Genomic DNA, 26,007 nt, shown 5'->3' with positions numbered 1-26,007 from the left:
GAAAAGTTCATGCCAGCTGACTCAAAAGGAATTGTAAACAAAAGATGTTCTCAGCAGTCCAAGGGAAAGAAACTGGGAAGCATCAGTTATGTCAAGTTTGAAAAAGTTGAAATGCTAATGGTATTTCTCTGGGATTGATTCTCTGAAAGTATTTCTGGATTGTTATGGAAACAGGTTGAAACTTTAAAATGGTTGTATTAAGATAGTGTTTTTTATATACATATTATGAACAGCATAAAATTTGGCTGTTCAAAATTTTATCTTGGAATATAATCTCATGGTAAAAGTAACAAAGGCCAAACTTTCTTTCTGTGTATAGGAGAAAAGGCAATAAATTTTGATTTTTAAAATGCCTTCACAAAATGCATAGGCAATAATTTTAGACTGGTGTAGATGGACACCAAATATATTAGACATATACTTTCTTTTACATGGTCTTGCTTCTAATGCAATAGTTCTATTTTTTATAATTACCCAAAACTCTTACCTGTTAAAAGGACATTTGGGAGCATTGGATTTTTTACTGTACCTCAGTAATACATATTTTGGGCAGAATTGTGCAGAACTTACAATTTGCTGATCTTTTAACTAAGCTTCCCACATCAGGTTTAGTAATTGGGATAGTGAATTTGTTGTGAAATTGAACATAATTGGTACTTGACACTTTGCTGAACAGAAATACTCTTTTTGGTACCATAATTGGTACCTGGCCAATTTAAATTTCTTTTTATTCAAATTAGATATTCTGTCACTGTTAGGGATCCTACAGCCATCCTAAAAATGGAGACAACAAAATGATTTCCCTCCTGGGTAATGATTTTATATTCTATGACTGAGCATAAAGTGGTATCGCAAGTCTTGAAAACTGCAATATCTGCAGCTTTCTTTTGTGAATTAACAACACAATTGAGAGAATATTTTTCAAGGGGATAACAGACAACAAAATATATTTAACAGAAGAAAGGATAAGAGAAGTTCATTTCACAACTAATTTTTTTCTCCCATGTAAAAGTGACATAAAATCTTTTAATGTGTAGCACAATCATGTGCCTGGTTATACTTGCAGTTATATTGACTCATAACTTTACTTGTTTCAGTCATCCCTTCAAAACGTGATAAACTTCATAAATATACATATAAAGGTCCTGCATTAGTAATTTAAAGAATCTGAATGTGAAATTCAAATGTAAATAACCTGGATATGCTCAATCTAAGTGCATCAGGCATTATCAAGTCATTCAGCATGGAAACAGATCCTTCAGTCCAACTTGTCCATGCTGACCAAGTTTCCCAAACTAAAACTAGTTCCCTTTACTTGCATTTGGCCCATATCCCTCTAAACATTTTCCTATTCATGTACAGAATCATGGTATTTATGGATGGCATAGTGGTTAGCGCTGCTGCCTTATAGCGCGAGTGACCTGGGTTTGATTCCAGCCTTTGGCGACTGTCTGTGTGGAGTTTGCATATTCTCCCTGTGTCTGCGTGGGTTTCCTCTGGGTGCTCCAATTTCCTCCCTCAATACAAAGATGCGCATATTAGGTGAATTGGTCATGCTACATTGCCCATAGTTTTCAGGGATGTGTAGGCTAGGTGAATTAGTCAGGGATAAATGTAATGTAATAGTGTAGGGGAATGGGTCTGGGTAGGTTACTCATTGGAGGGTCGCTGTGGATGTTTTGGGCCAAATGGCCTGTTTCCACATTGTAGGGATTTTATGATTCTATGATACCTATCCAAATATCTTTTAAATTTTGTTACAGTACTTGCATCTACTACTTCCTCTGGCAGTTCATTCCACATGTGCACCACCCTCTGTGTGAAAACGTTGCCCTTCAGGTCTCTTTTAAATCTTTCGTTTCTCATCTTAACAATATGTCCCCTAGTTTTGAAATCACTTACCCAAGGGGAAATACTTTTGCTATTCACCTTATCTAAGCCCCTCATGATTTTGTAAATATCAACCCTCAACTTTCTATGCTCCAGTGAAAAAGGTCCAAGCCTAGACAACTTTTCCTTCTAACTCAAATCCTCCAGTCTCGGCAACACCTTGGTGAAATTTTTCTGAACCCTCTCCAATTTAATAATATCCTTTCTACAGCAGAGTGATGAGAACAGTACACAGTACTCCAAAAGTGGCCTCAGTAACGTACTGTACAACCTCAACATGATGTCCCAACTCCTATACTCAATGGTCTGAGCAATGAAGGCAAGTGCGCTAACCATTTTCTTAATCACCCTGTCTGTCTGTAATGCAACTTTCAAAGAACTATATACCTTAACCCCTCGGTCTCTCTTCGACAACACTACCTAGGCCCTACCATTAACTGTATAAAGCCTGCCATTGTTTATTTTACCAAAATGCAATATCTCACATTTATCCAAATTAACCTCCATCTGCCACTTCTCAGCCCATTGGCCCAATTGATCAAGATCTCTTGGTAATCTTATATAACCTTCTTCCCTGTTGACTATGCCACCAATTTTGGTGTCTTCCACAAACTTACTAACCACGCCTCTTAAATTTCCATCCAAATCATCTGTATAAATTACAAACAAAACTGGACCCAGCATCAATCCCTGCAGAACACCGCTGGTCACAGGCGTCCAGTATGAAAAATAACTCTTCACCACCACCCTCTATCTCCTACTATCCAGCCAATTTTGTATCCAATTGGCAAGCTGTCCCTGAATTCCATGTAGTTTAACTTTACTAATGAGCATCCATGCAGAACCTTGTCAAAGGCTTTATTAAAGTCCATGTAGACAAAGCATACAACTGTGCTCTCATTAATCTTTTTGGTTACGTTTCCTAAAAACTCAATCAGGTTTAAGAGGCATGATTTCCCATGCACAAAGCCATGCTAACTATCACTAATCAGTCCTTGCTGCTCCAAATGCATGTAAATCAATTAACTTCAAAAGAACTGCTAGAGACTGGATAAAAAAAGTCCAGAACATTTTCAGTTTTTATTTTGGTGGGCCTTCTGGATGCGTTAAAAAAAATTCCAGGTATATTACTGGCACTCATTTTAAAATGATCTGACTTGCATTCAGGCAGATTTGGAAGGGCATAACAAAACATTATTCTGCCAATTGTACAGCCTGTTTTGGATGCAAGTCAAATTTCTAGGCACCAAAAATTGTTTAGCAGTTCAAGAAATTCTGTTCTTGCTTCTGGGTGCAAGCAGTGTTTGCCAATTATGATTATTTTGTTGAAGTATGATAATTTAGTTTCTCAGGTTGGATATTCAGCAATGGCTGGGGGCATGTTGCATAAATACGCTGTATTCAAATATTGCCAAATTCCGTCACTTGAATTATAATTCCTGTAGGCCAAACAAAGAGGAAAACCATATTTACTGTCTGAATCATCTCATGGCACTTGACTGTGCCAGTAGTATGGAAAAAAAACCTAAGTTACAATTGTACTATCAAAACAGCAAGTGTTTATCGTAATTGATTTCCTTGTTTCTCTTTCTCTGGTATCATTGTAAAGCCAACCTTTAATATCTCAACCTTTTATATGAAACCCTTGATAAAGAATGTGAGTATGCTGGTCAACCACATCATAGTTAAACCTCATCATCTCACTCAACAGCTATAAAAATGGATGTCTAGTAAGGGGTTGATTGTAATGGATCTGGAATGGAAACATTGGGCTGAAATTTCTTTCCCTAACACATGGTTGTGGTGACATTTGGTTAGAATTAATGAAATAATTAGACTGAAAAGTAAACCATGGATCTTTCTAGTCCAGATGTTTAAATAACTTAATGGATAATTTGGTAAGTCACAGGGGAGCCAAGAAGTGGTATTTAAATTAGAAGAGGTAAAACTGAAACAAATAGCTAATAGCATCTATTCTCAATTTCCAAAACTGCTATTAAAGGATGAGGACAGAAAATGAAGGTCATCCAATCAAGATATTAATATATTGAAGACATTAGAAAAGAAAATTCTTAAACAGAACTTTTCAACAATCTATCTATTTAGTTGCAGAAAATAAACAAGTAAGCTGTAAAATGTAGTAATGACCTTTTTAAGCTTGAAATTCAAATGTAAATACATGATATAGCTTTGCAAGGCCACAAGCCCATTGAATCTTTCATTGCGTAAACTGTACATAGAAAAATGATGTTTTTCCTCATTTGGTATAAATGAAAGCCTGGATTGTGATACTTTTACTGTCTCTTTTGTCAAGGTCAGCCTGGAGACTGCTGAAGGATGATAGCTACATTGTCTCAAAACATATGTAGAGCTGACCAATGTGGTCAAAAAATGTTTTTGTGTTATCTATGCATTAAACGTTACTTAGAATTTCCCACATTTTATTCATGATTTAGCAATATTAGACAATCTTTTATTGGCTGAAATAGCCATTAAACGGTGCTGTTTATGGGTGCAAAATGGCTACCACTGCATTGTAATATCATATGAGCCTGTGGGGAGAACAGTTTAGGACCACAAAGGAATGAGAGCTAACATCTAGTCCTCCTCAAAGGTTCTGTAACTATATCTAGTGTCTAACATATCAATGTAAGCTGGAACTACCTGCTAACAAATGATTAACTATATTTTATAAACAGTAAGAGACTCTTTTAGTTAGACCAGGAAGTAGTTTTCCTCTGCCACACAAGATGAAACACGCTTTGTGGTTTCCTCAAGTTAAAAGAAGATGGTGGCAGCAACTCTATTCATGAACAGCAGCTCACAAAATGGCATCCCACACAACAATGTTGCTTGACTATAAGAAGTACCTTTGGCCAGTATGCTGAGATACTGCCTGAAATAAATCAGGATTCAAACAAATAAACAAAGGTTTGTTCTATTTTACATTGTAGAGTTTAAACCTCCTGTAAAATATTATCACATTACAAAATTTATTTGTATTATACTTACGTTTGATATCCAAAGAGATATAGTAATGTTTTTCAAGCAAATATGGTGTAAACCTTGACAACTCATTTTAGTAAAAGTATCCTTTTAGAAGTACTTAAAACTGTCAAATTTGATAGAAGAGCTTCTTGACTATAGAAATTATGACACAAACTGCCTATAGAATTGGGAAATACTGAAAAAGAAAATCTCCATAGGTTAATGGTAGCAAAAGCTACTTTGAATATAAAATTAATAATGCATCTCAGAAGACACCAGTTACATTCACATTCGGTATGTGTGGTAAAAGGGTAAAATGCAGAATAAATAGGGGCTCTGCCACCAGTAAAACTTCCGAGGTAACAATACATCTGTTTCAATGATTAAGAATAATCACCCTTTGAGAGGACAGCATCATTTCACATCTCTAAGAACGGAGGAGTGATGTAAAGCAGAGATGACAATTTGTCAGAAGTATTTTCATGTTTTTCAGAATTTGCCTTTTTCCATGCAAAGGTGCAAAAGAAAGCAAAAATACATGCAGTGGCATTTGCTACTTACATTTTAGAATTTAGAGAATTAATCTTGTTTAGAAATACTATAATGGTTTCTTCACCACAGTCCCCTGATATACAATTTATCCATGTTGTGATCATTTTCAAATATAATTTAGTGACGGCTTGTGAATATGAAATGAACCATTGTACACAAGTACAAGCTCTTTCCTTAACACATCCATCCCTGCTGACATATATTAATTTTAATCAAATTTACATTTCAATTGGTATTATATGATGAGTGAATCCTAGCTGGAACTATAAGTTACAAACCTAAATAGAATACAGAATTAGCCTGCATTTTTAACTTGCAGAGATACTTCCATTTTGTTCTAATAAAATAATATTGAAATTTTGACCTATTAATCAACTGTTTGCAGTTAAATAGTATTCAGGTCCCGGAGGAATATAACTCTTACGTATTACAACTCATTGAGCTGAATTTTATGCTGGGGACAGAATGTCTGCCCCTGGGAATTGCTGCCATTTAACTGTGGTGACCATGGCTGAGTTTACAGATAGAATCTCAGGCAAATGAGGTTCATTTGCACTATGTGAATGCAAGTTTGGGATATTGCCACTGCTGGGGTAGCTCATTGAGAAGTGTAGGAGACCATGATTGATATTAAGGAAGAGGTAAAACAGGGACGTGAGGAGTGATCTTGGGGAAAGAAGAAACATAAATGTTCACAGGGAGCCTGAAAAAGAGGCAATGCCCATGCTCATCCAAATTTCACCTGGCAAGCTGGGCACTTAGTGCCTGTCTCCCCAATACACTCAACGGTGTTGAGGGCTCCTTAAGGGGCCAATGATTGGGAATAGCGATGCTGAAATGTTCTATAATTTTACGACATCCCTGCCTGCTATTCCAAATCTGGGGGACTGTAAAGTTTTGGTCATGCACTTTGGTTTCAACACAATAATGACAACACTACTTAAGAGTTATATTAAAGGCCTCAGTGATTGGTTAAATATTTAACCAATCATACTAGGGTATTGTCTATGCAATTAAGAAATACTGATTGTTATTTCAACTTAAAATACTTTGATGCATCATACAGTACTTGGAATTTATGTTTTTATTTTTAAATTGATAAACACAATAAGGATTTCATCTGATTTTTCTCAGTTAGAATGACTTTTCCCAAGATGAAAATTTATCATCTTAAAGCATAGATCCAAATAGCTGGGGAAAGAGAAATCTCTCACAAGAATATCAATGAGCAACATTTCTGAAAAATACCAGTTTGTAAATAAGGATGGGTTTCGTGGCAGAATTCCATTTGACGCATCATCTGGTGGCAGCAGAAAATGTTTTAACTTAAATCATTGTTCATCCATTGGTTTGAATTTTAATTGGAGTTATTTTGTTTGAATAAGGTAATTTTCACTGGTGGTATAACCTCCATATTCTACATTAAATGCACAAGACCAAGCAGAATCAGATTTTGGGCATGCAATACCTGATGGCCAGAGCATCTGTGCTGTAACCAAATGGCTAAATCATCAGTGTTAGGAGTCATATTGCTTCAGTTGGTGGTTCCTATTTGATTGAACATATTTGCTGTTCCTGGATCTCACGTGACTAAAATCAATGGAAAAAATGAAGATGCATACATGTATATATAAACACACACACACACACTCACACACCTTCTGTGTGGGTGACAGGCAATGAGATTTCCATGCAGGCTGCTGATTGTGCTTTTCGAAATGGTGGTCGCCCTGGCCCTCGACGATTCAGCTTTGAAGTATCAGCAATAGAAAGACGCTTCCCGGTATTGCATGGTTGGGAAATAGGACTTGTGCAAACTCCATTGATGTGATCTGTAATAAATAGTTTAATTCACAATTAACTAATTGCATGTAAATAGGTAGATTCTTTGATATGTCAGTGCTGTACCTGTTATAGTTGTTCTCTGCTATATGTTTATGGTGAGATGCAGGGAATATAAGTATCAAAATTTAAATTATAGAATCATGCTGGAATTCCAGTGGTCTTTACTGTGACTGAAGGTAATCTTATCATTAACAATATTCAATAATTTTCTGTAATTAAATTATTGAACGTTGGAGTAAAAAGCATTGTGACAAGAAAAACGTCAAACTGGTTAAAGATTTGAGGGTCAAATTACCTATTCTTGCATCTACTTACTATGTTTCCGTGGCTGTTCATTATGCTAGCAGTGTTTCCGTGTGGAATAAACTTTCTGAGGAAGTGGCGGATGCAGTCACAGTTACAATATTTAGAAGACACTTAGATAAGTTCATGAATAGGAAAGATGGGTGGGGGGTTGGGATGTGGACCAGGAGCAGGTAAGTGGGACTAATTTAGGATTATGTTCAGCATGGACTGGTTGGACCAAAGGGTCTGTTTCCACACTGTATGATTCTATGACTGTCTTTAGTAAAACAATTTCAATTTTCTCAAACAGTGACTTCCCTCAAGGTTTCTAATTAAATGCTGTTTATATATAAAAGTGGAAATCTAGATTGAAAATCAAAACTGACTTAAAGTAGGTCAACTTACCTAAATTAAGAAAACTTACTTTGTTGAATGTAGTTTGTTTCTTTTGGGTACCTAGAAACTTTAATTGATTTAAACTGCAGAATATTTATTCTACAAAGGCAAAACACTACAATGCCATGAATTTGGATTAAAGCAGAAAACACTAGAAATGCCCAGGTTAAGCATCATTTATGGACTAAGATAGAAACAGAATTGATGTTTCAGATCAATAACCTATCATGATTTAATAAGATAGTTTAAATATAATTTTAAAGAGAGCTGAAAGTCTATATTCTAAATGCAAACAATAATTTTGAATGCTTCATAATAGACATTTTCAGTAAGTTAAAATCAGATTACTCATGATGAATTAAAATGCTTACTTTTGTGAAATAATATTTTATCAGCTGTGTCAATTAAACATAGCAAAGTTATCACACTAATACTGATTAAGCAATATTGTTTAAAGGAAATCAGTATAAAATGTTTAAAATATTGTCTGATTCAAAGCAGATTTCATATTTTGCAATATGCAAACAGGTTTGAATGGAAATTCTGTGGGAACAATCACTTTGAAACAGTTTGCAATTTGTGATGGAATTGTCAATTGTTCAAAGTGGAAATTATACTCTCATTATGTTTTTGAGGCATTTCAATTATTATGTTAACTTGAATATTAATGTTCTCAAGCATTAGTGAGGATGGTTCCCACTCATTTCTCAATTTTTTTGGAAACCAAACTGACTAAAAAGAGAATGTACATCCCAGTCCAACACCAGCACCTCCAAATCATAAAAACAGAATATCAGTGTTTATGGCTGTTATTCATGTTGCAAAAAGTGGGAAATCGTTTTCAATGGATATTGGTGTTAGGAAGACTTGTTCCCAAAATATATTAGTAAATTAAACTCAGAAATCCTTAAAATTTAGAAGTTTAGCAAATACAAAGGAAGCATTTGATGAAATACAAGAAAACATGAAAAAAAATCTGCAGAATGGATGAGTAGTTAAAATCAATTTCAATATATATGTGTAAGGGATATGTCTTGTTTGGAGAATAAGGAAGCCACACGCTGCTTTGCTGATGTGTTTAAATGGAGTTGATGAGCAAAGAAATCTAACAGTACAGAAAAGGACATCACAAAGACTGCAGGAATATTTAAGGCCATAAGCAAAGCAAAACAAGAGTTTAGGGCTTATTTTGTAATTTATTTCTATAAGTATTGGACTGAATAGAAAAGGTGTTTTGTTTATCTAATCAGATCAAATTTGGAGTACTGTGACAATTTTGGTAGCCATACTATAGAAAGGAAATAGAGGGATATGGAGTAAATGTAAATCACTTACTCCATAATTTTCTCCTTTCTTTTTGTGCAATTCCAGGGACCTGAGAATGTAGATATGCCATTATAATGGCATAGGTTTCCAGGAACTCTGGTTCAACATTGCCATCCCAGCTCAAAAGACATGAAGAATATCTCCTCTTTAAATTGTACATAGAACAATTCTGTAAAACATTGAGAAATTCTAGCTTTTCTGTCTAAGCTCTATCACTGACCAAAAGATTAATGGCATTCTGAGATGTACATGAGGAAGAAAATATGTGACTAGCTGAATTATGTTCAATAGGAAACCTCACCCAGTTTAGTGTGGTGGTCAAGAATACATAAATTAAAACATTCTTTTAATATCTGCCTGTCACTGTTTTGGGAAATAAGTTCATCAATTTGTGACTCACAAATGCACAGAATGATTTCCGAGCATCCCATCCTTGGAGAAGTGTGGGAAAGGGAATTATTTCAGAATTTTTAAAAATCATGTTTTACTTGGACAATACTTAGAAACATAGAAATTCTCGGCACAGACATAGACCATTCAGCCCTTTGAGTCCCAATCAAATCTTTCATGGCTGTTTGCACACCAATTCCATTTAGCTGCCTTTGTTGCCTTTCATTTATTGAATAAAAGTCAACCTATCTCACAAGGTCCAATTGTCTCAGCATCCACAATCTTGTGTGCAGAATTTCATTACTCAAGTTTATCCTGGTCTTTGGAAGATAATATTAAAAAGTAACAATGTATAGTAAATTACAGTGAACAAGTTGACCAGTCACAGATAATAGCAGTTATGCCTTCACCAATTCATTCTAACTGGCACTTCTGCTTAATGATGTTTACATCTCATTCCTCTGGAAATGCTAACATTAAATGTTTTTAGCATTATATACAGCATTAATCAAAAACTTTCCAATATTTATTAGGTTAATGATTTTTAACTTCAATTTCTTTGTAAAGCTAATTTAAAACAATTACAGCATCAAGATTCAGACAATTATTTTAACAAACATTGTTAGGGTCTCAGGTAACGTTTTGGATCACCATCATTGCATCTTGTATTGTCACAAGACTTTACATCTTAACTCTTATTCATGATATGATTTTTAAAATACTTCAATGGGTTGGAACTGTTTTGAAAATTGGACTGGCAAACTGCTTAAAAATGCAAGGCCAACTTTCCAGAAATATATCTTAGGTCTCAGGAATTCACTTAACAAATGCAAAGTATTGGGCATTGATGCAATAGCTGTCACAGACAAACCTACAATTGGACCTCTTGAAACCTGAATTAGAATGGAGATTTCAGGATCATTTTGTCAGATAATTGGTGAGAAGCTGCTATCATCTTTTAATCTCTGTGAAGAAGTTAGCACCTGGTTCCCACAAAACCAGCTACAGACAGAGATCAGGGTGTCAGGGGGAGGTGGTTGAAGAGAGGAGACAATTCACCCCTTCTTGCCTGGCCTTAACATTGCAAACTAACAGCAAGGTTCAGTCTGCTTTCCAATCAGTCTGATCATGGCTATTCTTTCATTGCATTGCCTTTTTTCCCCACACTATTCCTGCATGGTGACTCAGTGGTTAGCACTGCTGCCTCACAGCACTAGGGTCCCAGGTTCAATTCCAGCCTTGGGTGACTGTCTGTGTGAAGTTTGCACATTCTCCCCGTGTCTGTGTGGGTTTCCTCCTGTGATCCAAAGATGTGCAGGTCAGGTGAAATGGCCATGCTAAATTGCCCATAGTATTAGGTATGTTAGTCAGAGAGGGTGGGTTACTCTTCGGAGGGTCAGTGTGGACTCATTGGGCTGACGGGAATCTAATCTTTATTTGCTATGTATTTTATACCACACCATTTGGAATTTTCCATACTGGATAGTTTCATGAAAACAACCCACGAAAACTCAAACTGTATCAAATGGTAGAACCCAAATGATAAACACCATTGGGCTGAATGTACCTTCTTTTCGGCTAAGTGTTATTTCTTAGGGAGTTTCTTCACGTTTCATGTCATGTCCAAAGTCACGTTTCTAATGCAATCTTTCGCTGCTCACCTAATTAATATTGCCATGGAGCTCTATGGCGTGCTTCTCATTTTAATCACAAGGCAGCAGAGGCTGAGGCTCACCAGTATTAGGACCAGACACAATTCATGGCACTAGTGCCACATTTAAACACTCAGCCATGCATCACGTAAGCTTGCAAACCAGGACAGCCCCATATATTCTGCTGCTCCAACAGTTTTGTCCCAAAAAGGGAAACTTGAAACCCATTTTGCAGAAAGGTAGAGTGGAAATGAAGGCTGCCATTTTTCCTGCAGACAAGCAAAGTAGGCCATGACACCGGACAAGCCAGCCTGGACGCAGAGAGTTGCCCAAGTGCACCAGAAAGTTCATGATCTGTGCAATGCAATGGTAAATACCACAATATTCTCTCTGCTACATCACATTCATTCTCACTCTAACTGTGCCACTGCACCAAGGCTAATGGTCTTTTGCTGTTTCATGCAGCATCTCTACTTAACTGCTCTGACCTACATCATACTGCCATACTATTAACCTTTCCTGTCACTACCAACAGTTCCACCAGCCACTTACATCTCTTTCATTCCCTCCTTTTGTCTCATTACAGGAGAAGATGTCACATAATTGGGCAGAGAGGGCCAAGATGCCTAGCATGATGATTGACATCATGTGCTCACGCACAATGAGAAGATCATCCCAAAGATGGCTGAAGAGGACTGTGACCACTTGTGATGCTGGGATCTCTATGTCCATGCAACCAAGAAAGCTTTATGTGCTCTGTTGCGCTACTCTCCCATTATCGCTGCTGAGAATGTTTTTTAAGATGCTCATGTTTCTACTCCTATTGCACAACAAATTGTCTCTCTTCTGTCATTCAGGCAGCAATGGCACCGAGATAACCTCCTCCCGAAGAGGTTAGCCTTGAGCCATCAGCCTTTCTTCCACCTCTGAGGAAGATGCCACCAATCCCTCAGGATGTACTAGCGAGACTTTCTCCTGCACCCACCACCAGCTCAGAGATTTCCACCAGTGGTTTTTCTTTCTAGATTGGACTCAGGATCACACCTAGAACATTTATTAGCACTTCTCTGCATCTGATCGAGGGAGGAAACCCCCTTTTTTTTGACACTCAGAGGACTGCCAGAAATCAGGCATTTGCTCAGCCCCAGGCAGATGATGACCCACATTGTGTCAGCCGTTAATAACTTTAGGCAAGTGCACAGACAGTCACAGGAACAGCAGGCAAGTTTGTCAGAGACACTTAGTGAACCAGATGAAAGATTGAAAGAGCCCAACAACATTATCAATACCGGTTCTGAAGAAAGGTCACTGGACCTGAAATGTTGACACTGATTTCTCTCCAATTGATGCTGCTAGACCTACTGAATTATTCCAGCAATTTCTATTTGTGTTTATTATCAGTTGGCTCTGTTTGACTAACTCCATGGACAATTTGTCAATTGTCATGGAAAGCCAGATCCTGTGGAATGCACAGTGGCTGCTGGAAATGCTTGCAAATCAGTGATCTATGACTTTAGCCATTGGTGCTCAGTAAGAGACCTCTGTCTCATTCTAGTTGCTTTTTTTTAATAGGGAGACGTTCTCCCTTCATGTGAAGCCCAACCCTGCAGTAGTTGGAGCTGAGGTGGCTAAGTGTGTAGCAGGAGAGGATAATCGCTCAGCAAATCTGGGCTTTCCAGCCACAAATGCCCAGGGTTATCTACTCAAATCTTCCAAGTCAGCAGGCTCCCTCCACCAAGCAATCCTGGAATGCACCCAGACACTGGGAGGGCAAGGAAAACAAAATTGTTCTGAAGCACATGTGTAGCACAGGTAAAATAAATAAGTATTGAAATGTCTGGATTCTCATTTTAACTGTAGGTCCTATGCAAGTGATTACCTTGGTTAGAGTTATGAAGCTTCTTTACATCTCAAAGATGACAGAAGTTCTTTTTTATTCTCTTGTGAAATATGGGCAATATTGGCTGGCCAGCATTTATTGTCTATCCCTAGTTGCCCTTGATAGAAGATTTCCTATGTGTGAACCAGATGGCAGTCTGGTTTATATGACACTGCTTACATGGGCCATATACCATCAGGCTAGCTGTTAAGTCCACATTTTATTGAACTCAAATTTCACCACTGGCCATTGTGAGATTCAAATCCAGAACATTACCCTCCGATTCAGGATTACTGGTCAAGTAACATGACCTTATGCTGCTGCCCCTCATAGGAGAACTTTTCCCATCGTGACTCTTCTAGGATCAGTTTGCAGATGTAGAACTCAGAACATATTCAGTACATGGTGGTACAACAGGTAATACAGGAATAAGCAAAAAAATGCTGGCCTGGCCAGTGAGGCCCTCATTCAATGAATGAATAAGAAAAAGTCTTTAATCAATATTTCATTCATATCGATGGAAAACGCTCTCTGTAATAGTCACTGTTAATTTGGTAGAGAAGAAAGCCTCCTCCTATGTCTGCTACTAAACTATAAAATTCCAGCCTGTTTGCAACAACTTTAGATAATGCTAAAAGTGTAGGTGATTAGGAGAATGCACAACATTTTATGCAGATACAATGAAACAACAATGCTGGGCCACAGATAACAAGCAATGATGGGAAGAAACCATTTCATTGGCAAAGCATTGCTCATCATTGAGAAGCAGAGGGGAACAATGAGGTCAAAGGTAATGTGATGCCTTGCATACGTTCCACACTTGTGGCCACATTGTGAGTGTGACTGTGCTCACTCCTGATTGCACACTTCTTGAGGGGCAAGGGTAATTGTGTCTTATAAAGGAATGCCCACACATTCATAGATGTATGATATCCAATGTTCCCTTCTTAGTACATGTTCTGGTGGGAAAAGATGCAGCAAGCAAAGCCTTTGTTACTTTAGATGTTGGAGTGATGTGTACTCACAAAGCTGAATGTATGTGTAATGTTTATGCAAAATTGTAAATGCTGAAGGTTGAAGATAAAGAATATGTCTCAGGCTGTCTCTGAAAATAGTAATGGTTACAGGACAACTCACTATGAAGCTCTCAGATACAAGATCATGAATGAAGCCTCAGAGATTAACATTACCTAGTGCCGCACATTGCTATAACCCTGTCTGAATGACTGCTATTCTCTATCTGACACACATCAGAAGACACAAAGTCCTCATTCTTAAATGTGGGAGTGACACCATCTTGTGAAGCATTCAGATAGTTGTTAACAATACTCAGTTGCAGAATAGAAAAGGCAAAGAGATGGCAAACAAAAGCTGCACTTACTTCAGACACTAAACTAGGGGATGCCTGCATTTGCAATAACTTAAAAATATTACTAAACAGAATAATGTCTTCACTCAATTCATATATCTTGGAAGTAGATATAAGTTAAATTCTAAATTAAAACTGAAAGAACTGCAGATGCTGTAAATCAGAAACAAAAACAGAAATTGTTGAAACAGCTCAGGTGGTCTGGCAGCATCTGTGAAAAGAAATCAGAGTTAATGTTTCGGATTCGATGACCCTTCCTCTGAGCTGACAGGAAAACTCATTATGAAGCTTTCAGATATGGGATCATGAATGAAGCCTCAGAAGTTAACATTACTTAGCGCCAATATATTGCTATAACGCTGTCTGAATGACTGCTATTCTTTTTCTGACACCCATTAGAGCATAAAAAATCCTCATTCTTAAATGTGGGAGTGACTCCATGTTTTGAAGCATACAGACGAGTGTTAACAGTACTCATTGCAGAATAGAAAAGTCAGAACTAAGGAAGGGTCACTGAACCCGAAACATTAACTCTGATTTCTCTTCACAGATGCTGCCAGACCTGCTGAGCTTTCCCAGCAATTTCTGTTTTTGTTTCAGTTAAATTCCGTTTGTGCCTAATGATGTTCCTTCCAGTCAATATCCTCATCTTCATCCTCAGATGACTGCTGCCACTCTCCCAGCTTCTCAGTGTTCATCACAACCTTTCTTTGCCTGCTCCAGTTGTGCAGAGCACAGTATGCTAGGATTATGTAGCACACTCCACCTCGAACGTACTGCAAGGCACCACCAGTATGATCAATGCATTTGAACCTCATCTTGAGAAGCCCCACCATCTGTTCCATGACAGCCCTGATGGCAGTCAGTTGCACTGTATGTGTTCCATCTCAATCAGTCGGTTTTGTAAAGGAGTAGTTTATCACGTTTGCAGAGTGTAGTACCTGTCTCCCACCAGTGATCCATGTTTAGCATTTGACTCTTGAATTAAGGTAGCAGTGAGTCACCAATTGCATCATGGCAGTTACCAGGATATTACAAACTTCAAGGATGTGGCAATGGTATTGCAGATGTGTTGGGCATCTTTTCCTGTTATAATGAGGTACTTCCAAAGCAATTTGTTTAATCTGTAGCATCCTGCACCTGTGGAAGCCAGCAATGTTGGAACATTCTATTGCTGGGGTTGTAGCATTGAGCTTGTGATGAGCTAAAGATGCGTATTTTTCCACAAATTACAGTTGTAACATCCTTGATACATTTATGGGCTGAGGATTAGAAGTTTCCAGACAGTCTCCAGTGGATCCTTTGATTTGACTCTTAGAAGCTTAAAAATTAAGTGCAGCTATCACCTTGATGGGCATCCAGTCTTTCACAATGCAATTGCTGCTCCAGCAGATCACAATTCCATATATTGTCTTGGGATATTCATAGTCTGCACCTACACTTGGCTTCATTCATCTCTGCAGGAAATGACAGAAAGGACAGTAGATTCCACCTCTCCTGAACCTCCTCCACATCCTGAGGGGACCTTCTAATGCAAATACTCCCTTTGAAGTTGTGGGGGTGGTGGTGGTGCTGCTGTTGTTTCTCCATATGTTGCCACCTTTCTAACTCCTGACTTCTGGTTGTGTGGGGTTGCATCAGCAATATTAGAACCTGGCAGTGCTGGATTCATTCAGGATGGGTACATTGATCCTATGTGAAAATGTCAGGCAAAAAACAGTTTCTCAGTGATGTGAATGCCGACCAGTTATCGCAAACAAAAATATGGCTTTATCATAGGTCACAACATACCATGGCATTAAAGGCTCCCAAATGGAAGGCAATGTCATGCCTCTACACAAACCTCTGACATATTTTATATCAACATGGTCCTTAGCCAACACCTTCTAAGCCCTCAACCACTTCCATCTAGAAGGACAAAGGCAGCAGATACATTGGAACACCATCACCTGCAAGTTCCCCTGTAGGTCATACACCATTCTGACTTGGAAAAATATTGCCGTTCCATCACTGTTACTGGGACAAAATCCTGAAATTCCCTTGCTAAGAGTATGGTAGGTCAACCCACAGCACATGGACAGCAGTGGTTCAAGAAACTCACCACGATCTTCTCAAGAGCAACTAGGGGCAGGCAATAAATGCTGGCCAGCCAGCTGCACCCACGTACCATGAATGAATTTTTTTTAAATAATATATTTTTATTAAGAAAAAATAGATTTTTAAATATTACAACAAATACAAAACAATGCAATTCAAAACAGTACAAAAATAGTACAAAACTAACCCCAAATAATAAGAAAAATTCCCCAACCCACCTTCTTATACGAATGTATAAACATATATAGAGAAGTATAAAATTTAAAAAAAATCTAAACTAGCTATTTAACTAACTAAATAAATACCTAACAACAAACGAATAAATAGTAATAACTCAGCCCAGCCAAACAAAACACTCATACATTCACAGTTCCTCCTCCCTGGATATTGGACTCATGAAACACAATCGTTATGGCTATATAAAAGCCCTTGTTAGTGTGGCAGATAAATCTGTGTCCAGGTATTTCAAAAAGGGTTGCCATGTCTTGTAAAAATTCTCAGTTTTGTGGTGTACCATATTTGTGAGAAAATCCAGGGGAATATGCTCCATAACAATCTTCTGCCAACCCGACAGGCCTGGGGGGTTTTCTGATATCCATCCTAGCAAGATATTCTTCCTTGCACAGAATGTAAGAATATTGAAACATTTTTCCTTATGCGAGTCTGCAGGAAATACAATGGGTAGGCCCAAAAGGAGTGAAATAGGGTCCTTCTCCACCCTACACCTAAAATCCTCTCCATTGCACCCACCATAGTGCTCAAATATGTTTGAAGCCTGTCACAAGACCAAAGACAATGGGTAAGAGTAGCCGTACAGACCTTGCACTTGGGACACGCTGAAGATACCCCTGGGTTAAATGTTGACAAACGGTCCGGAGCCAAGTGGACCCTGTGGAGAATCTTCAACTGTAAAGCATGGGTCCTATTGCAAATTTATATCTTCCTTGCATTCTCCCAAATATCCTCCCATGCCTCTGAAGAAACTTCAATACCCAGCTCTCCTTCCCACATCGATCAGACTCATCTGAGGTGGCACCCCCCAATTGGTGATATACAGTACTGACAGAGAGTGTACTCTTAGCCCTTAGTACCCCTCTTTCTATGTCAGATTTGTAGGGATCAGTCAAAAGTGTGGTCTTTTTTTGAATAAAATCCCTAACTTTAAAAAAACGAAGGAGGTCTCTAGGTAATTCGTACTAACTGATCGAAGGACATCATTACATCTCCCTCAAATAAATCACCCATGCAGGATATACCTCTAGCTGCCCAACATTTAAATCCTGAATCTATCATACCTGGTTGAAAACTTGGCATACCCACTAAAGGTGTAAACAAAGATGTTTTGCCAATATTACCTTTCCTCTACAAAATTGCCCTCCATGCTTTAACAGTATTGATGACTATTGGGTTACGGCAATATTCCTTAACTGTCCTCGCTTTGTCCAAAAACAGCAAACTGGTAAGGGGGCACCTTGCCTGGGAGGCTTTGATATCTAGCCATATTGAAAGAGGGTCCCCACAAACCCAATCACTTACGTAGGTCAAAAGCGAACTTAATTAGTAATTTTTAATGTCCGGAAGGTCTACTCCCCCCAATCTGTGAAGCAACTGCAGTTTGGCTAATTTAATGAGGAGAAAGTGAGGACTGCAGATGCTGGAGATCAGAGCTGAAAATGTGTTGCTGGAAAAGCGCAGCAGGTCAGGCAGCATCCAAGGAGCAGGAGAATCGACATTTCGGGCATGAGCCCTTCTTCAGGAATGAGGAAAGTGTGTCCAGCAGGCTAAGATAAAAGGTAGGGAGGAGGGACTTGGGGGAGGGGTGTTGGAAATGCGATAGATGGAAGGAGGTCAAGATGAGGGTGATAGGCTGGAGTGGAGGTGGGGCGGAGAGGTCAGGAAGAAGATTGCAGGTTAGGAAGGCGGTGCTGAGTTCGAGGGTTGGGACTGAGACAAGGTGGGAGGAGGGGAAATGAGGAAACTGGAGAAATCTGAGTTCATCCCTTGTGGTTGGAGGGTTCCTAGGCAGATGGGCCATTTAGGGTGACCAACTGTTCAGTCTCCTGAGTGTTTGTTTATTGAAAATCGGGGCAGCATCTGTATAGGATATAGCAAACGAGGGAGAATATTCATCTTAATAACGCTATCCGACCCAACCATGAGACTGGAAGTGCCTCCCATCTTTGGAGATCTTGTTTAATTTTTTCAAATAATTAAGTAAAATTGGCTTTGAACAGCCAATCCAGAACTAGAGTAATGAATATGCCCAAATACACAAAACCCCCCGTGACCACCTAAATGGGAATCTATAGTCACTCTCAAGAGCCAACTCTTTCGTAAGACCACCCATAGGCGTAGCCTCTGATTTAGAAAAATTAATCTTATACCCTGAAAAAGCGCCAAATGCGTGAATGCATTGTATCAGGCAAGGCACTGAGAATGCTGGATTTGTCAATAAAATTAGAACATCATCTGCATACAGCGAGATCTTATGTAATTTTGACCCCACGGATATACTGAGATCCCCACGAATGGCGTCTGCCAACAGTTCAATCATCAATGTAAAAAGTAATGGTGAAAGGGGACAGCCCTGCCAGCTGCCTCTAGAAATATTAAAATTGCTTGATCGTACCCCGTTGGTAATGACCGCAGCGAGAGGTACACTGTAGAGAACCTTTATCCATCTTATGAAAACTTCGCCCAGACCAAACCGGTCTAGAGTATAGAAAAGGTACGGCCACTCAACTCGGTCAAATGCCTTCTCTGCATCTAAAGAAATCACCAATCCCTGTATTGAGTGCTGTTGGCATGCTTGAATTACGTTAAGCAGCCTTCTAACTTATTGGATGATCTGCGACCCTTTATGAAGCCCGTCTGATCCTCTTTAATAATAGAGGGTAACACAGTCTCCAGCCTTAACGCAAGAGTCTTAGAGAGGATCTTAAAGTCCACACTTAAGAGCAAGATGGGCCTGTATGAAGCACAGTCTTCCGGATCCTTCCCTTTTTTAAGGATAAGTGAAATATTGGCCTCTCTCAGAGATGGTGGGAGACAAACATGACTGTATGAATCATTAAACATATTCAGCATTGGGCCTGACAATATACTAATAAATTCCTTACAGAATTCACTGGGAAGTCCATCAGGACCGGGCGCCTTTCCACTCTGAAGCTGCCTCACAGCTTCCTGCACTTCTTGCTCTGATAATGGGGCATTGAGAAAGGATAGTTGTTCGGGAGTCACACCCGGGAGCTTCAGATCTCTAAAAAAGGATTCCATTTTGGCCTGCCCCTCCTCACAATTCTCAGACTGATACAACTTAGAGTAGAATCTCTGGAACGCCACATTAATCTTTTTAGAATCACATGTTAGGTTCCCAGACCCTTCCCTAATTGCTGTAATGGTTTGTGGGGCACTTCTCTTTCTGGCAAGGTATGCTAAGTATTTGCCTGGCTTGTCACCATGGTCATATAACCTTTGCTTTGCAAAAGCCAGCTCCTTCTTTGCCGTCTGCGTGAGCACAGAAATTAGTGTAGACCGCAGTGCCGTAATCCTTTGTAGTTTGACAAATGAGGGTCTGTCAAAATAGGCCTTCTCGGCTGCCTTCAACAGTGCTTCAAAGAGACGTTGCTGCTCACCCTTCTGCCACTTCCTACTTGTGGAATATGAAATAACTAACCCTCTGGCATAAGCTTTGGCAGTTTCCCAGAGAACAGATGAGCTATAAACCGAGCCTATGTTGATGTCTAGGAATGCCCGAAATTCCCTAGAGAAATACTCCACAAACTTGCTGTCCATGAGAATAAAGGGGTCCATTCGCCAGTACCTTGAATCCACTGTAACATCCTTAATTTTAACCATGAGGTACACTGGAGCATGATCAGAGATGGCAATATTACCGATTGTACAGGTTGCCACCAGATCCAGGGTTACCACAGGGATCAGAAAAAAAATCAATCCTCATGTGACATCTATGCGGATTGGAGAAAAACGTGAAATCCCTACCTGTAGGGTGGAGACACCTCCAGACGTCCACCAACCCTAATTCCTCACACAGACCCAATAACTGTTTAGTTTGTGCAGAGGGTATCGAGGGACCATTAGGCAACCTGTCTACTGTGGGGTCCATGAGGCAGTTAAAATCTCCCCCTATAATGATGTGCCGAGACGTAAGACTTATCAGTTTAGAAAAAGCATCTACAAGAATTTAAGAGGATGAGTTGGGGGACAATAAACACCTAAAATGCCATATTCTTGTCCATTTATCAAGGCTTTAAGAATTACAAACCTCACGTCTTTAACACATTCCAACAAGTTAAATGAGAGATTTTTCCTTACCAATATAGCTACTCCCCTACTTCTGGTATTAAATGATGAAAAATAAACTCAGTCAAAGCCATTCTGCTGTAATTTCAGAAGCTCCTTGTCATCCAAATGTGTCTCCTGTAACAAAGCAATATCCACCTTCCCCTTCTCCTTTCTAAGACTCAAGATTACCTTCTTCCTCTTAATTGGTGAGTGACTTCCCTTGATATTCCAGGTACACCATTTAATCAAATCATTAGCCACAATCTTCTGCAATTACATTTAAATTCCAGAGAGGAGGAACCTGAACCACAAATTGCTGAGCCTTAGTGTCGCATGGTCCACCAAATATAAAAACTACATAAACTAAAACCATTACATTTAACAAAATTATTAAAAATAAAAAACAACAAAAACCAGAAAACAAACCAACATATAAAGCGCCAATAGCACTGAGTAGGGGAACTCACCCCCTGCCCGGAGGGGGCAACTACCTGCCCCGAACTGCCCATAAATAGGCATCTAACCATCTCAACCACCTTCACTTCTCCCAGCTAGAGTCGCATCGCAAGCACAAGCTAAAAAGAATAAACACCCCATAGAATATCAATATGTATAAAAAAACATTCTTTTATAAAAAAAAGGGGGAAGAAATACTCCACCCATCCTTTGGTATGTCCTAACTTAGAAATTTAAAACGTACATCTTAACCACCGCCAGACATAGTTTGAAACAAATTATTATCGATAAAGGGAAACAAACGGGAAAAACAAAGCTCCAACCGGATTTCCTCCATTTCTTTTACAGAATGATAAACGCATACCCAAGCAACAATATTTATACATACTACAATTGTTTAACTTAAGTTAGTTTGTCCACAAAGTCTCTTGCCTTCTCTGATGTGTCAAAGAGATGCATGGATCCATCTAAGGTGATCCAAAGCACTGCCGGATATCTCAGGGAGTACTGAATCCCAAGCTCCTTCAATCTTCTCTTGACACCACCATACAATTTTCATTTCTGGATCACTGCCGCTGAAAAGTCCTGAAAAAACATGATCTTAGACCCCTCATAAATTAGGGCCTTTGGATCCTTCCCCTGGAGTCTGGAAACGTCCATGACTCTCTCCTTATCCGGTAATGATGGAACCGCACCAGGAAAGGACGAGGTTGTTGACCCAGACCCAACCTCCGTGCTGCGACCCGGTGAGGCCTCTCTATCTTCAATCCTCTCATGCCAGTCTCCAAGTCAAGGAATTTCAGAAGCCAATCTTCAACAGATTCCGGAGGCCGCTCACCTTCCTTACCTTCAGGCAGATCGATGATCGGAATGTTTTTTCTCCTGCCCCTGTTTTCAAGATCATCCACTTGGTCACGCAAATTATGAACCTGCGTCTACAGGGCTTGGATCTCTTCCTTGAATGAACTGGCATCAGCTTCCACCACTGTGACCCTGTGCTCCACGTCATCCATCCTCTTCTCCAGGTCTCCCAGCTACTGCTCATGCTTCTGAAGCATGAGAGAGACCGGAGCCAGCTTCTCTTCAATCTGTTTCCCCAACATCTCGCGAGATTGAGAGCTGGTTCACCAGGTACTGGAGAGTAATCGGCTCCGAGGCTGCTGCAGGCTGAGCTGCAGGCCTGGCCTCAGATACTCCTCCTCCCTTTTTCGGCATTTCTGGACAACTGAAAATACAGGTAAGTCAATTTTTAAATGTTTCTTGGGGCTCCACAATCTTTCCAACGCCACAAGAAATCCTGATGACCTGGGTTGGATGGGTTAAAGGACCGTCCTGCTCCTGCTGCGAAGCAAAGCTCTGCAGTGTGATCTTCTCAGATCGCCGCCATCTTAGATCCCCCCATGAATGAATTTTTAACAAAAATCATGTCCAAAATTTAGAAACTTAAGGGTTGATCTGATCAAAGTATTCAAAATATTAACACGAAAAGCCAGGGTAGACGAAGATAAATTATTTCCACAGGTTGGGCATTCTAGAACTAGGGGGTTTGTCTGAGAATTAGGGCCAGGCTTTCATGAGAGATGTTAGGAAGTACTTCTACACACAAAGGGTGGTGGATATTTGGAACTCTGGTCCACAAATGAGGTGGATGCTGGATCTGTTAATTCTTAATCTGAAATAGATACATTTTTGTTAAGCAAAGGTATTAAGAGAAATGGGGCAAAGGCAGGTACATAAAGTTAGGCCTCAAATCAGCCATGACCCAATTTATTGGTGGAACAGGTTTGAGGGGTTGAATGACCTGATCCTGTTCCTGTGTAGATGTAAGCAGTACAAACCTCATTGCAAAACATCATTGGGATATTTTAATTGTGGCAGGGTTATTCTTTCATTGTCCCAGTTGTTAGTGCATTTAAGAAATACAACATTGAATATAAAAGTCCATGTTCTCTCGCACATTTGCAGTTCAATGTGAGAGTATAGCAGCTACTAGTCTTGAGCAGCAATGACACCTTAAAATATCCTTGAGATTTGGTGACTGACAATGATTAATGGAGTGATTATGATTACTTGTTGGTCAATGCATGAGCTGTACATAAAGTAATGTGATGGCAAGTGTGTCTAATTAATGTAATTGCCCTTTGAAGGGCCTCACATTGCAAATATGTCCATCCCACTGCCACCACACAAAACAAACCAACATTACTACTATAAGTATATTGATAGCTTTCTTTCATCATTATTGTGCTGTTGGGATTTGGTCGAAGATGGCATTTTATTCAGTTCACTGGTGATCAGGATTATCAACCTCCACCCTCCCTGTTCCATTTTATGTTGTATTCCTGTTAAGCCTATTTGTTGTTGAGCTTCTCCTGTTCAACCCTTTTATTTGACAGTAAATATTCTGACTTTCCCCCTCAATCCCTGGGCCACTATGCTACCATGCTTACTATTGCAATTCACCATCCCCCAGTTGAAGCTTGGATGATGGTGACTTGTGAAAACCTCCTGCAATGTTCTGTGCCCTCTCATGCTATATTGGATCTTACCTTTTACATTACCTTCACTGTTATTGCTCCTCAGTGTAATAGCATAATTCAGCTCAAACCCAGACCTGAGTTCCCCACTTTTCACTGCATTGCACAGATTGACCCTTGATGTCTTCTGCCCTAAATCCTAGGACTGACCATGGCTCACCATCTGGACTGACTTGAGGACAGCCTGATTGAGCACAGCCTAACCCCCTGACTGATCTCCTTAGAGCTTCCAGAATGGCTTACCTGTAAATTCCAGATTGGTTAGATTTGACCTGCAGGACTGATCTTCAGATCATGATTGCACCAACTGTCTGACTATGGCCAAGTCCCTGGATTGACATTGGACAATGTCCTTGACTTGAGTGTTGCAGACTCATCTGACTGATCATTGTTTCCCTTCACTCCATGAAGAATAATTTCTGTAAGACTTTCAGGCATGGCCATTTGATTTAAGCACTTGTATTGTGTTGGCTCTGCAAGTTGCTGGCATACACTGACATTGACGTATTACGCTGCTCTACAGCATTATATCCATCCCTTTGACTGCTCAGCGTTAGTGACCTTGACAAGCTGCTTGGCTTTCTGTCTGTGCTAAGAAGCAAGTGAAGCCAGAGATGCTATGAGTCTTTAAGTTCTCATTGAAGCAGCAATGTACTATAAGGCAAGGCAAGAATGCTGTGTACATTCAAGTGATTGAAAAGTGAGTAAGTGAAAAGAAAGTAAGTTAAGAACCATAAAATGCATCTTATGCAGATCCATGAAATGGGTGTGTTCCCCAGTCCACAGAATGACCTGGCAGGAGCATTGCAAGGTGAGGTGTCAGTGAGTTCCAAAGTACAGTACTGAATTCCTGAAGTCTATGATGAGTTAGACTGAGATCAACAATGGTGATATGCGGAGGCTGGCGTTTTGTTGATGCCAACTTCTGTGGTTGAACAGGGGAGGCAGTCACTGCCCATGGAACATGTAACAAGGTGTCAATGAATGGAACTTAAAGTGAATGCCCAGAGAACAAACAGTAAGCTGCATCTGCCAGGTAACCACCCTGTCTCTCAAGTTGGGAATAGGCACCAACCAGTTTATCACCAGTGTTATGGAAGAATCTCAAACTGCATAGAAGTAAGGCAAGATGAGCTAATTATGAGATGCAAATAAATGGTTGCTATTTACTAGCAAGATTCTCAGCCAGCTTTTTAAACTAGAAGGGGAAAATTGAGAGAAAAATTCCAATGTCGAAAACCACATTTTTTTTTATTCTTGCTGTATTTTCCCAAATTTCTCATCATTGCCTACAGCACTCAAATGCTGGAGAAATTCCATCCGATGTTCAAATATGAATTCAAGCAATTTCTAAAGATTACACTCGATGGAAACTTCAACAGCATTCTCTGTGGAGGAGCAGTGAATCACTGATATTAACTTCTTGATTTCCTTTTCACAATGTCACTGTTAGTTTAACAGCTGTAGCGATGGCAATCCTGACAATTTTCCTCTTTTCTTCATAATTAATTTGCAATTTTAAGTACCTAGCACAAATGTTCCATTTGATTTGTCACCGAATTGTTATAATTTCCTAAAAAGATATTTGAATTGTCTTGATTTAATTTCAATAGTTGGAAATTCTATCACAGTTGTCTGTTCAACCGCCAACACTTTGGCAGAAACCCTGTGTATATGCAGAATTCCTTTAATAAATATTATTTCTGCTATTGGCATACTGATTGAATGCACTGGAATTTATAAGTATTGGATGATTTGGTTTTTAAAGAATTGTGAAACAACTTCAAAAATTGAAACATTTAATATTAAATAAAGGATCACTGTAGCCCTAATATTTAGAGAGACATGGAAGTTCTACAAAGTAGGATATTCAGACATCATAAAACATGTGGATGAGTCAATTTTTAAAATTTTTAATTCAACCTCCTAGCATTTTTCCACGTATTGTGGGGTATGGAGAGCAGTTGGGGAGGGATGCAGTGGAAAGAATATTGATTTCTATGGATATGAGTTCACTTTACAGTATATTTCTACAAATCA

General features: G+C 39.2%; 1 protein-coding gene across 1 annotated transcript in view; it reads right to left on the bottom strand.

Moving 5' to 3' along the window:
* Window positions 1–26,007, bottom strand: part of LOC140486319 (syntaxin-binding protein 5-like) — a 549,610-nt gene that overhangs the window by 65,665 nt on the left and 457,938 nt on the right. The window contains exon 24 of the mRNA XM_072585292.1: window positions 7,089–7,262. Coding sequence (XP_072441393.1) covers window positions 7,089–7,262 — 174 coding nt within the window. The remainder of the gene's footprint in view (window positions 1–7,088; window positions 7,263–26,007) is intronic.

The sequence above is a fragment of the Chiloscyllium punctatum genome, chromosome 15, assembly GCF_047496795.1.
Source record: "Chiloscyllium punctatum isolate Juve2018m chromosome 15, sChiPun1.3, whole genome shotgun sequence".
NCBI lineage: Eukaryota > Metazoa > Chordata > Chondrichthyes > Orectolobiformes > Hemiscylliidae > Chiloscyllium > Chiloscyllium punctatum.
This window is presented reverse-complemented; position numbering and strand designations above follow the sequence as displayed.